This window comes from Azolla caroliniana, unplaced genomic scaffold (genome assembly GCF_043228905.1).
Source record: "Azolla caroliniana isolate FFs.n. ecotype wild unplaced genomic scaffold, voAzoCaro1.0.p SCAF_20, whole genome shotgun sequence".
Classification (NCBI taxonomy): Eukaryota; Viridiplantae; Streptophyta; class Polypodiopsida; order Salviniales; family Salviniaceae; genus Azolla; species Azolla caroliniana.
The window spans coordinates 10,628,498-10,641,932 of NW_028230455.1; the positions used below are offsets into that span (position 1 = coordinate 10,628,498).

Here is a 13,435-nt window from a genome sequence, read left to right on the forward strand (position 1 = left end):
GATTTCAATAATTATGTATACTTACAGATCATGGGAGATGTTTCATTCATAAAGAGACTTCTGGAGTTCAATAAAGATGGTATCAACCAAGCTATTCAAAAAAAGCTAATCAAATACATAGAAGATCCATTATTTACACCTGAACAGGTACAGAAGCAGAGTAATGCCGCGACAAGCTTGTGCATGTGGGTAAGGGCTATGGATGTCTATGCAAAGATTGCAAAGGTGGTTGGACCCAAGAAAGAGGTATATATGTTCAACCAGTACTCTGCTGCTGAAATTATTATCTGGAAGATAAGATAAACAAGAAACTCTATTGTTTGTTTCATCTTGGAGAACCATAAATCAAAACAAATTTAATGTTGTACTGGATATTACTGTTGGCTGAGCACTTAACTTCTGCCCGCTAATGAACTCCAACATGGCCTGATCCAACAAAGAAAGCACTTTCAGTGTCGGGTGATAATCGTCTCTTGGCCATAAGAAGAGAGACATGGTCATGGTCCAGGTAGATGTCGCCTATATGCACAGAAGATTATTATTTCCCAATCCGTTGTAAACCCTATTTATGTTGCCCTCGGTTGATTTGTAGCATGGAGTGATATTGGTAAAGAAGGTTGTGATGGTTCTTGCTTCTTGGTGGTTGAGGTTTGGGGTTGTATTGCTTTCCTTCAAGCATTGCCCTCTGTCTCTTAATTTCTATCAATAACAGTCCCAAGCATTGTTGATCGTTGTATTTCATTACCTCGCTAGAGAACCAAAGCTTTGTTCGGAGAGGCAGTAGTACCTGCCCCTTATTGCTAGATGTGGTTCCTTTGATACCACATCCCAATGGCACAATTGACAGATTTAGCGAATTGTGCATGAATAATAACATAGGATATCTTGCTCAATCTTGGGTAATGATGTTATTTATTGTCCTATGCAGGCGTCATTTCTATGTGATAATCTGTGTATCATCAGTGTCTGGAGTGTGCTGAATGGATTTCTCCCTCAAGTAACATTCTTTTATCAGGTTCTGGTTGTGTTAGCTCTGAGGTCTCATGGCATGATCTTCTGAAGAAGCCTGACATCTGTCTTTGTAATAGAGCCTGCATGCATTATAATCCTTAGGAAAGATTCTCTAAATTTCAAAGGATCCCTAGTAAAAACAGCATATCGTATAAGTTCATGACCAGGAGAATGGTACAACCCCCCCCTCAAAGAGGTAGTGGAATCACACCCACATCTGACAGTAAACTACGTAACATCTTATATAGTGCTCTTCAGACTGTCTTTGTATGACATAATTGACATGATTCTAAACATTTTTCTTGGGAGACATGATCCTAAACATTTCTATGTCTATCTCAATTTAATGTAATGAAGTGAGGATCTGTCCAGTGGTGCATCTCAATCCATGAGACAGATGAATATCCATATAGCCAGGAAATTGTATAAATTCATCCTTGGTAAGACAAGGAATCAGAGAAAATAACCAGAAATAATAAAATACACAGTAGGGGGATGACAGTTTATGCACTGAAACGAAAAAATACATTAATCAACTAAAGATCATCAACAGAACACAATGGGCTCAGGGGTTTTATATACAAGTCCTTGAACTGCCACATCAAATGTGGTTGATGGATTCTACTCATAGATATCCACTCGAGTACGATTCTGTCATAAGAATATCTAATATTCTTTGACCATATTTACGCTTGACAACAAACTAGATATTGTAATCTAGTTAATCATGTAACTAGATAGTTCACACGGATAGAATAAAGTGTGCTCACACACTTTTTCACACATTGTGCTTTTCTTCATAAGTGCATGTTTACGTGAGTTGAGCTAGATTCTCAACACTTAGTGCGAGAGATTATGCATGCAAGGATTGGAAGGGAGGTAGCCTTTACTACCTGCTATATAAGTTCAATCTATGTGCTCCTAATCTCTAGTTGAGCAAGTTCTTGTCTGATTACTTCTGATAATTTCTGAGTGAGTGAAGCTGCATCCAAGGACTGCAAGGGAGGTAGCATTAACTAATTGCTACATGTTTTATTCACTTAGTCCAAATCTCGTGTTGAATGAGATCTTGTTTGATTAGTTTCCTAATATCTGAGTGAGTTAGTGTGAGAGATGCTGCATCCAAGGACTGGTACGGACATAGCCTTGACGAATTGCTATATTGGTTCAATTCATGTGCTCCTAGTGTCTAGGTGAATGACGTCTTTCCTGATTACTTTGCTAATCTCTGAGTTAGTTTGAGAGATGCTGCCACCAAAAACTGGAATGGAGCTAGTCTTAGATGTTATATAGATTTAATCCATCCACCATCATTTAAGTTTCATCGAGGTTTCCCAAAAAACTCGTATCTATTGGGTTCTTCAAGTAAACGAATATTCTTTATATTGTCTTAAATTGAGTTTTCAAGTAAATATTCAAAGTGGGAGCCTTTTCTTGGGATTGAATACTTTGGTCTTGTTCAACATTTATTGTATACTATATTAAGTCCGTCTGATGCAGAGCTGTAGTTCATTAGTTTGTTGTCATCATTGCTGTAAACTTTATTATCATACAAAAATTTCAGGCGCTGAAACAAGCGGAAGAAAATCTTAAACAAGCTGCTGAGAAGCTTGCTGCGAAGCAAGAACAGCTTTCTGAAGTGGAAGCTCAGGTTGAGCGCCTAAAGAAAAACCTCGAAGACAGAGAAGCAGAGCAATTATGCCTTCTTGAGCAAGCCAATGTCACTGAAAATCGCCTCATTAGAGCAGAAAAATTAACAGCCGCCTTGGGTGATGAAGCTGTAAGTTTTTAAGTATCATGATCATTATCTTCATATTCCTTTATGAACTGTGTTTTTGTAAAATAAGATTTCTGTAAATATCTAAGACCTTCTATAAACAAATAAATCTTAGTTGATAAAGTTTTGACATAGTCATGGTGGGGTATTATGATATTAAAACTTTATGAACATGTTTTTTCGAGGTTTGTACATGCTATGGCTAAATACAAGTTAAGCAATAGTTCCTTTAGTCATGTATATTTAGTTGAAATTGTAGTCCATGTCTAAGTAGGGTTTCCATGTTTGTCCTGTTAAAAATATTGAGAATCGATTAGATAGGCATATAGAATTACAATCACAGAGATGTATATATGAAAACAAACTTTCTATTACATATGGAAGTAGCTCACAATGGTAGTCCACCCATGCGCTCACACCTTAGAGCTTACATGGGATCTGGACCAGCCAACTACAAAATTAGGTGGGACAGATAATAGTCACAGCCACTGTGTATGAGTTAGAGAGAGTGGATTATATTCTCTGTTTGGTCTCAGTGTCAGATTAAGTGTGCAAGTCAGTTGATAATAGTGGAGATATTTCTTTTCTGTCAATTGAGTTATCATTCAATATGATCCAACTACCTAGATACAAGCTAGTGCAAGATAGTACTTATCTTAAAATCAATGGCACATACTTCAAGACTACGAACATCGTAACTTGCCTACGAAATAATCTTCTAGTCAACTTGACTAGACAATCCTATTATCCAACTTCCCTCTTTCCTAAATACATTCTATCCTAATCATCTATAGTTTCCTACATTGACACCTTATCGACCCATATGGTCGGGTTGCACAATAGCTACTCCTCATTTGGGGCACTATCACAAAATGTGCACTCTAAGAGTACATGGGATAAATTGACAACTTGGGGTTGATCATTGATTATATCTAACATATCCCGATGTGGTTGGGGTGATGCTAGATTTTTGAACACTCAGAATACGTATGAACTATGTTCCTGATATTGAGGGCTTAATTTAGGTGTTGTCATACCCATTCTAATTCTTTTGAGGCCATGTCTGTGATTGAATCCTGATAACTATCTTTGATCTGTGAATCAGGATGTGTGATGTAATCACAATGACAAAACTTGAAGTGGAACTTAGCCAAAGTATAAATATAGATATTAGTTGATGCATGCACATGATAGTGGTCACTAAAATATGTGCAGTTGTTGGTGCCCTGAAGATAGCTGAGCCTCCAAAACAATCTCATTATTTAAGAAAGAGATAATAGTTGAAGTGAGACTCTAAACATAGCAAAAAGATAGCAACATTATTTAAGTAATTAATAATGTTTGATCCTAAGTCCTCGTCAAATAGAAAGAAAGATATAATAATGTCTTTTAAGATGCCAAACTGGCCAAGAAAACCAAACATGAGATTTCGTCTTTTCCATATCCATGAAGTGGGTGATCAAGGCTTTAGCTCTGGACTCACCTCTTCCCACCCTCCATGCTAGAGCAAAGAGAATATCTGATGCCCACATCTTTGTTCCGAGATTCTTGGCATCTTCATGTGGGTCTCCTATTTCAGCTCAACCAACCACTCGTACATAGAATGCATGAGCTTTCATTTTGGCTTCTTCTTCTAATGTGACACCATCATTTCCTTCTTATTCACTGGCATTCCTTTTTGTTTTTTCACTACCTATATGAAAATCTTGGCTTGATTTTGGCATGTTTGGCCATCTTTGCCCATGTTTCTGATACAACATTTAAGATGTAATCTCTTGTTTGGACTTGCAACAGATTCGATGGAAAGAAACTGCTGACTTAATTGGCTCAAAAAGAGATCTTTTAATAGGAGATGTATTCCTTTGTGCTGCATGTATTTCTTATTATGGTGCATTCTCTGGGCCATACAGAAAAGCATTAGTTTCAAGTTGGGTTGGCAAGTTCCAGGTTCATCCATCTACTCATTATCTACTTATGGATAATTTATTCGAGTACATCTATTTTTTTTGCTAAATGAATGAGAGTTTTAGCATCCTGATTTTTAACTTCCAATATGCTAGGAGCAAGGCATCCCTGTATCAGAAAACTATTCACTTCGAGGTATTTTATCTACTCCAGTTGAAGTACGTGAATGGAGCATCTGGGGCCTCCCCACAGATAATGTGTCTGTTGATAATGGTATTCTAGTAACCAGGGGCAAACGATGGCCACTGATGATAGATCCTCAAGAGCAAGCTAACAATTGGATAAAGGCCATGGAAGCCAAGAATGGGTTGCGAGTTGTAAAACTTTCTGATGGTAATCTTCTGCGAACAATTGAAAGCAGTATTAGGATTGGGAATCCTGTACTCCTAGAGGATATTGGGGATCATCTTGATCCTGCATTAGAACCCATCTTACAAAAGCAGGTAGCTTTTACTTCAATTTACTAATTTCTTTCAGCTGTAAGGAATGTCCTGTAACTTATATACTTTGAAGACATCCACATTATACATTATATAACTAATGAGAAAACTCATGGTGGGTTTTTGTGAAAATGATTGCCGGAAAGAAAGAAAGATACATTAATGTCTTAAAATGGCCAATAAGACTAAACAAAAGATTACACCTTATAATCTTGTCTCGTATTTATGAAAAACAATCTAAAATAGGTGTAACCAAGTAAAAAAGTAAACAAAAATTGAAGTAACCAAAGAACCCTGTTTATCTATGCATGTAAGATCCTCAAGTCAGATAGATTGTGATTTTTGTCTTCAGTTCGGAAGGTCTCTAGCATATGTTGATCCAGAATGGAGAGATTTTTGAAGCAATGGAACCATGTGGCGGGATATAATGGTTTTTATCTGTTGAGATCATGCCTACGTGCATGAATAATTGTTATTTCCCAATCTATTTTGATTCCTTTGCAATGTCATAGTTGGGAGCCCACTTGTGTAGACTTTGATTGACCTGTAGCATGAGTAGGAGTGATGGGGCTAAAGAACAGCCCCCGGCACCATTGGTCCTCATATTCCATTACCTTGTGTAGTGGGCCAAAGCTTTAGGTATAGAGGTGATGATATCTTCCCCTTTACTCATACAAAATTGTAAAGTGGCAAACATAGTGTTCTTCAGATTCCACTCCTTGATGACACACTTGGTAGATTCTTTCTTCTAGAGGTGTGCTTGCGTATAAGTCTACCTCAATCTCTAATTGACGTGAGGAGGTCTGCAGATGCCCTTTCACATTGCGTGACACATGTATAGATGTGTATCTATATAAGAGCACCTTCGGTGGTAGGTGATAATGGACTTCATTTTTCCACGATGAAGGGGAAGGGACCATGGTCTATATGGTTGTGGCCATTTCCGGATCTATGTTAACCTCTTGTTCTAGTCTAGACCCCACATTTGTAGCTTAGATATATTAATGTCTTTTGAGAGAATAAAATGATGTATCTCCCATGCTTGCAAATGTTATGTGCAGTACATGTGTTTCCCTTTGTCCTTTTTCAATATTACATTCATCATGTCCAATGTATCTATCCAATGTGATTTTTCTTCCTTGTCCGTAGTTGAAAAGCATATGTTGAATCTTCAAATTTTGTTTTTGCTCCATGCTTGTCCTTAATACAATAAAGAAAGGGTAAGGGTTGTGAACATTTCAGTTCTAATAGAAACCTGTCTGGGGTTTTCCATGAATTTGATTTCTACCCAAAAGGAAAACGCATGTCAAGGAAATTACAGTAGGCTGTTTTAAGTAATCAAATAGGAATATAATATATGAGTGCATTATGTAAAACTGAGCAAATACAAGTTTTTCTTTTGCAGATTTTCCAGAAGAATGGGCAGCTTATGATAAGACTAGGAGACACAGACGTTGATTATGATCCAAGTTTTAGACTCTATATGACTACCAAATTGTCTAATCCTCACTACATGCCAGATGTTTGTATTAAGGTTACATTGGTCAATTTCACTGTAACAATGAAGGGGTTAGAAGATCAACTTCTTGGAGATGTTGTAAGGAAGGAAAGAGCAGATCTTGAGGAACAGAATGATCGCTTAGTTGTGAGCATTAGCAGTGATAAAAAACAGCTTAAGGATTTGGAAGACAAGATTTTAAAGCTTTTAAAGGAGAGCCAAGGAAACATTTTAGATGATGAAGTCTTGATAAACACCCTTAACAACTCAAAATTGACATCTTCTGTAATCCAAAGTCGTGTAAAGCAAGCTGAGATAACAGAAAAAGATATAACAGCTGCAAGAGAGCAGTATCGCATTGTGGCAAAACGAGGCTCAATCTTGTACTTTGTTATCTCTGATCTAGCTCTTATTGATTCAATGTATCAATATTCACTAAAATTCTTTTGCCACCTTTTTAACCATTGCATCGATGGCTGTGAGAAGTCAGATGAGCTGGATACAAGGCTTGCCTTACTGATCAACTATATCACAGAAGTTGTTTACCTAAATATGAGCCGAGGACTATTTGAAGAACATAAATTAACTTTCTCCTTGCTTATATGTACTTCAATCATGAGAGCAGCATGCCAAATTAGCGAAGATGAGTGGAACTTTTTGCTACGTGGATCCAATGCAACAGGATCTAAGCAAGGAAGACATCTAAATCCTGCACCCAAATTGATACCTGATGCTGCTTGGCGGAGTGTATGTGCCCTTGAAGAGGTGTCCAACGATACATTTTCAGGACTGACTGACAGCATTGTAACCAATTTCAAATCATGGAAGCCTTTCCTAGAGATGAATGAGCCGCATAACTCGCCACTACCAGATGATTGGGATAAAAAACTTGAACAATTTCAGAGACTATTACTTATTAAATGCCTCAGGGAAGAAAAGTTTGTCTATGCTTGTGAGGTGTTCATTAAGAATAACCTCGGTAGTCAGTTTGTTGGTAGTATACCATTACAGCTTGATGAAGTATTCAAAGATACTTCTAACACAACCCCTATAATATTTATACTCTCAACAGGAGCAGATCCTACTGGAATTCTTCAACGATTTGGTGAGAGAGTGGACAGAAAACCCGGGGAAAGATTGCATATCATATCATTAGGGCAAGGGCAGGGTCCAATTGCAGAAATGCTTGTTTCGAAGTCTAGAAAGACGGGTGATTGGGTATGTTTACAGAATTGCCACCTGGCCAGCTCTTGGATGCATACCATGGAAAGAATCATTGAAAGGTTTCAATCTGAAGCTTCGGAAATTCATCCTGAATTTCGCTTATGGCTTACTTCATTCCCCTGTAAAGAATTCCCTGTTCCAGTGCTGCAGGTAGACTGAAAACTGTAACATCTTTACCATGACATTGTTGTTTATGAATTAATATCTTCCCAAAGCAAATGACACGCTATATTTCTCTGTCCCTCTTTCAGAATGGAATCAAAATCACAAATGAGCCTCCTAAAGGAGTGAGAGCCAACTTACTGCAATCATATTCAGGATATTCTGATGAGTTCTTAGATAGTTGTACAAAGAATGGCCCTTGGAAGAAGCTTGCTTTTTCGATATCATTTTTCCATGCAGGTCAAATTTCTCATTTTTAAGATCCAAAAAGATGCTGATAAGTAAACTAGAAAATGAATACTTTTTTTTCTCAATTTGAAAGAGCATTTCAAATGTAAGAGCAATGTAACAATCTTACAAAAGTCATATTTGGGATTTTGAACAATTACAAGAACTGTATTTGATTATAATGTGTAGCACACAGCCAGCACTGAGCATTATAACTAAATACACCCATATATATATTATATAAAGAAGTTTATCATAGTAATGAACTAGCTAGTGAAGGATCTTAATGAGTTACAAGGCTTCTAGGATGAACTGCATTAGTAATAAATAATTCTAGCTAATAGATTCATTGATTCAAGGATTTTGTGGCCACAGTTATACAAGAGAGAAGAAAATTTGGTCCATTGGGATGGAATGTGAAATATGATTTCAATAACAGCGACTTAGATTGTGCACTACAAACATTGCGGATGTTCCTCCAAGAACAGCCAGAGATACCTTGGCCAGCTTTACTCTATGTTACAGGTAAAAAAATCATAACGTAGATGAGAGCTATATTGATGTGTTTCATTAATTTGTAACAGGATCTGGATAATGTAATGTATGCAGGTGAGATCACTTATGGAGGTAGAGTTATAGATGATCTTGACCGCAGATGCTTAATGAGTACACTCCGACGCTTTTACAACCCTGATGTCCTATTAGACTCTTATTCTTTTACATCTTCACGCATATACACGTCACAACCGGAAGGAAAACACATCTCATATGTAGAGTATATCAAGTCCTTACCCACTGCAGAAGGTCCGGATCTGTTTGGAATGCATGAGAATGCCATCTTAACGTTTCAGCTTCATGAGAGCAATAAGATTTTGAGTACTGTAACAAGCATACAGCCACGAGCTACCAGTGGAGGCGGGGCTAAAAGCTCTGACCAAATAGTAGCTGAGGTAGCAGAAGATATAATGAAAAACCTACCTGATCTGCTCAAAGATGTAGAAGGCCATTCCACCTCAGTGCTGGGTCCAGATGGGCAAATCAGCCCCCTTGCGGTTTTTCTCATGCAGGTCTCTCTTGATTGATCTTGATCCATATTATATGCACACAATTCATAGGTTTATGATTATATTTATGGCATTCAATTGGTCACTAATCACGGTTCTTTTTAAATAATAGGAATGTGATCGATTCAATAGGCTTCTTAATGTTATGAAATCAACATTATCAGAACTTCAGCGGGCTATCAAGGGTCTCGTTGTGATGTCATCTGAGCTGGAAAGTATGTTCTTGAGCTTCTTAAATAATCAGGTCCCAACATTATGGGCAGCAGTAGCATATCCATCACTCAAACCGTTGACATCATGGGTATTGGACTTTCACAAAAGAATATCTTTCCTACGTTCTTGGATCAAGAATGGTGAACCACGGTGTTTCTGGTTACCTGGCTTCTTCTTTCCACAGGTACATTTTCAGTTGATATTCCATTAGTAACTTTATAATTTTAATAACACTGAAAGTTTTCAATATTACGATATACTGCACATTTATATGATCCATTCATCAAGGTTCCAAAATGGGTTATTTACAATGTGTTTATACTTAAATTTGATATTACATAAAGATAACTTTATGTGTAATTGCAAACAGCATGTTCTACATTTACTTGGCTGTAGTAACTGATCATATACCTTTGCCTACTTTTCTAGGGATTCATGACAGGGGCCCTCCAGTTACATGCGCGGAAATATCAGATACCTATTGATACACTCAACTTTGGGTTCCGAGTTCTAGATTTGGAGAGTGAAGACGATGTTAAAAGTGCACCTTCGGATGGGATCTACATAAGCGGCTTATTCCTTGAAGGAGCAAGATGGGATACTGAAAACGGATTTTTGGCGGAACCCTTCCCTGGTATGTGTTGAATTTTAAAACCTTTTTACTACAAACGGGTATTATTCTGGTAGATTCCCTACCAGCTGACAATATTTTAGTATTTTTCCTTACATTATATCATTTTGTGACTTCTGTTTTTGGTGCCTTATTCTTTCAGATTTCAGTAAGATTTGCATGGATGTAACACTTTGTCTCATAGCTTAATTTATTCTTTTGAAGATGTTAATATTACATTTCATTTCATTCTAAGATGGAAAAAAAATCAAATGATCCAAACTGATATGAGTAACTTGGATAATGAAAGAATTTGAATCAGCCCCACACGCCACTTGGCCAATATCAGGTCATCTTTCTACACACATTCCAGGATGGATTCATCATCAGGCCCTCGTATGTCTCATGCACTCCATAGCTTTCTAGAGAATTAACATCAGCTAGATATTGAGGCTTGATCTCATAAAAAAAGAACCATCTTAACATTGTTTAGACCCACAACTCATGCTACAAGTCAATCAAGTGCTTAACAAATAGGTCTCAACTACAAAAATTAAATTGTGTACAATAGATTGGGCAAAAGCAATTTGTTGTGCACGTAGGCTGTGTTCATCTGAACCACTGCCCCCATATGCTAGTATCACCAGACACCTGAAGTGCTACCTCATTTGGGAGACCCCCTCGATGGTTGGATTTGCCCACTGTTGGAGATCTTTTGAAGGCAGAAGTTCTGGTCCATCAAGCTCAGAATGTTAACTGCATAGTTAACTATATTATCTGGTACCTTAGACAGTTTTACTAAGTTAGTTATACTTATTTTTGTTTGTTGTTTACGAAGTTGAGACAACATTTTAAGATGTACCCCCTCATATGCCAGTCTTTTTAAAAGACATTAATATAATTTTCTTTCTTTCCTAAATTGATAGTGATTGTCTTGAAACTGGACAGGTGAGATGCATTCACGTTTGCCAATTGTTCACTTCATTCCTGTTGTAAACTACAAGCCACCCATAGACGAGTACCAGTGTCCCTTGTACAAGACTCACATAAGAACGGGTGTACTTACCACCACTGGTGCATCTTCCAATTTTGTGCTCAATATAAGCTTGAAGATTAATCCACATACTACTGCCGACTTCTGGATCTTGCAAGGCGTGGCATTGCTTTGTCAACTGGGTACATAAACAAGGTGTAAGGTCTCATATATTTGTTTGACATTCATTACTTGTCAACGATTCTCTCCTCCCAGATCTCAATCAACTGATATGTCGATATGCTGGAAATGTGCTCGAAACCATATCAAGAATCAAGTAGCTACTATTATTGCTGATAGAGGGGATAACATAACATGATTGAGCAACATCCAATACTTCAAATTTCAGGAAGCCAAGCATGAGAGAAACTATCCTCCTTGGCTTGGATACTGGCCTACGCCTTTGTGTAATCAGGCATAGTATCTCGCATATTTTGTAACAGGCTATGATTTATGTAGCTATGGTAACATGGATTTTCTTTGGACAAATAACAGAGGGGCAGAGTAATATTTTCAGGATGTATAATTTGTTTGGCCATCATTGGCTCAGAAATCAATGCATTAATGTAAGAGTTGTGTGTAATCATGTAAAGGAAAGAGCTTTTGCTCTCATTGAATCGCATGGCTTTGTAAAAATGTATTGTTAATTGGCTAGGCTTAAAAACCTCCGTAATGAAACTAAATGTGTCAGTTATGTATTTGTCATTTGATTGTTGATTCAATCTTTGTAAATTATAAAAAAGTATTTGCCATTGGACCAGTCCTTTCTTTAGATGTCTTGAAGTTCTTCGCATAAGGATATGAACTCTTGTAAGGATCTCAAAGTACTAAGCAATAAAATTGACATTACTGATAACCATTAAAGTGGAGTTCCACAAACTAGTCTTAACATATAAAGGATTTTAAGGTGTATATGGTGTACAATGGTAACCCTTGTGGATCACTATAGAGTGCACATGAACGAAGTAATGTTAAGACATGATTGTTCTGGACCAAAAGATTCCTCTTTAAGAAACTCAATGCACATTCATAGAACAAGTGAATAATTTGCAAAGGGATGAGGTTAAACATCATCAAAATAAGCTACTTAAATAGAATGAATGTGTCCAATGAAAAGAAAATGTGACTTAATTTCCTTAAGCTATTGCCCAATCCAATTTCCAAACCCTTCCAACCAATGGTAACCCTTGTGGATCACTATAGAGTGCACATGAACGAAGTAATGTTAAGACATGATTGTTCTGGACCAAAAGATTCCTCTTTAAGAAACTCAATGCACATTCATAGAACAAGTGAATAATTTGCAAAGGGATGAGGTTAAACATCATCAAAATAAGCTACTTAAATAGAATGAACGTGTCCAATGAAAAGAAAATGTGACTTAATTTCCTTAAGCTATTGCCCAATCCAATTTCCAAACCCTTCCAACCAATGGTAACCCTTGTGGATCACTATAGAGTGCACATGAACGAAGTAATGTTAAGACATGATTGTTCTGGACCAAAAGATTCCTCTTTAAGAAACTCAATGCACATTCATAGAACAAGTGAATAATTTGCAAAGGGATGAGGTTAAACATCATCAAAATAAGCTACTTAAATAGAATGAACGTGTCCAATGAAAAGAAAATGTGACTTAATTTCCTTAAGCTATTGCCCAATCCAATTTCCAAACCCTTCCAACCAATGGTAACCCTTGTGGATCACTATAGAGTGCACATGAACGAAGTAATGTTAAGACATGATTGTTCTAGACCAAAAGATTCCTCTTTAAGAAACTCAATGCACATTCATAGAACAAGTGAATAATTTGCAAAGGGATGAGGTTAAACATCATCAAAATAAGCTACTTAAATAGAATGAACGTGTCCAATGAAAAGAAAATGTGACTTAATTTCCTTAAGCTATTGCCCAATCCAATTTCCAAACCCTTCCAACCAATGGTAACCCTTGTGGATCACTATAGAGTGCACATGAACGAAGTAATGTTAAGACATGATTGTTCTGGACCAAAAGATTCCTCTTTAAGAAACTCAATGCACATTCATAGAACAAGTGAATAATTTGCAAAGGGATGATGTTAAACATCATCAAAATAAGCTACTTAAATAGAATGAACGTGTCCAATGAAAAGAAAATGTGACTTAATTTCCTTAAGCTATTGCCCAATCCAATTTCCAAACCCTTCCAACCAATGGTAACCCTTGTGGA

The 13,435-nt window shown here is 37.0% G+C and overlaps 1 protein-coding gene across 1 annotated transcript in view; it reads left to right on the forward strand.

The window, feature by feature from the left end:
* The window catches only part of LOC147850979 (uncharacterized), a 44,853-nt gene extending 33,018 nt beyond the window's left edge, over nt 1-11,835 (forward strand). Inside the window, exons 27-37 of the mRNA XM_087335671.1 lie at nt 28-246; nt 2,576-2,791; nt 4,583-4,735; nt 4,849-5,196; nt 6,599-8,065; nt 8,167-8,317; nt 8,681-8,830; nt 8,915-9,372; nt 9,482-9,766; nt 10,012-10,216; nt 11,141-11,835. Coding sequence (XP_087191797.1) covers nt 28-246; nt 2,576-2,791; nt 4,583-4,735; nt 4,849-5,196; nt 6,599-8,065; nt 8,167-8,317; nt 8,681-8,830; nt 8,915-9,372; nt 9,482-9,766; nt 10,012-10,216; nt 11,141-11,376 — 3,888 coding nt within the window. The 3' untranslated portion in view covers nt 11,377-11,835. The remainder of the gene's footprint in view (nt 1-27; nt 247-2,575; nt 2,792-4,582; nt 4,736-4,848; nt 5,197-6,598; nt 8,066-8,166; nt 8,318-8,680; nt 8,831-8,914; nt 9,373-9,481; nt 9,767-10,011; nt 10,217-11,140) is intronic.
* Nucleotides 11,836-13,435: the final 1,600 nt, after the last annotated feature.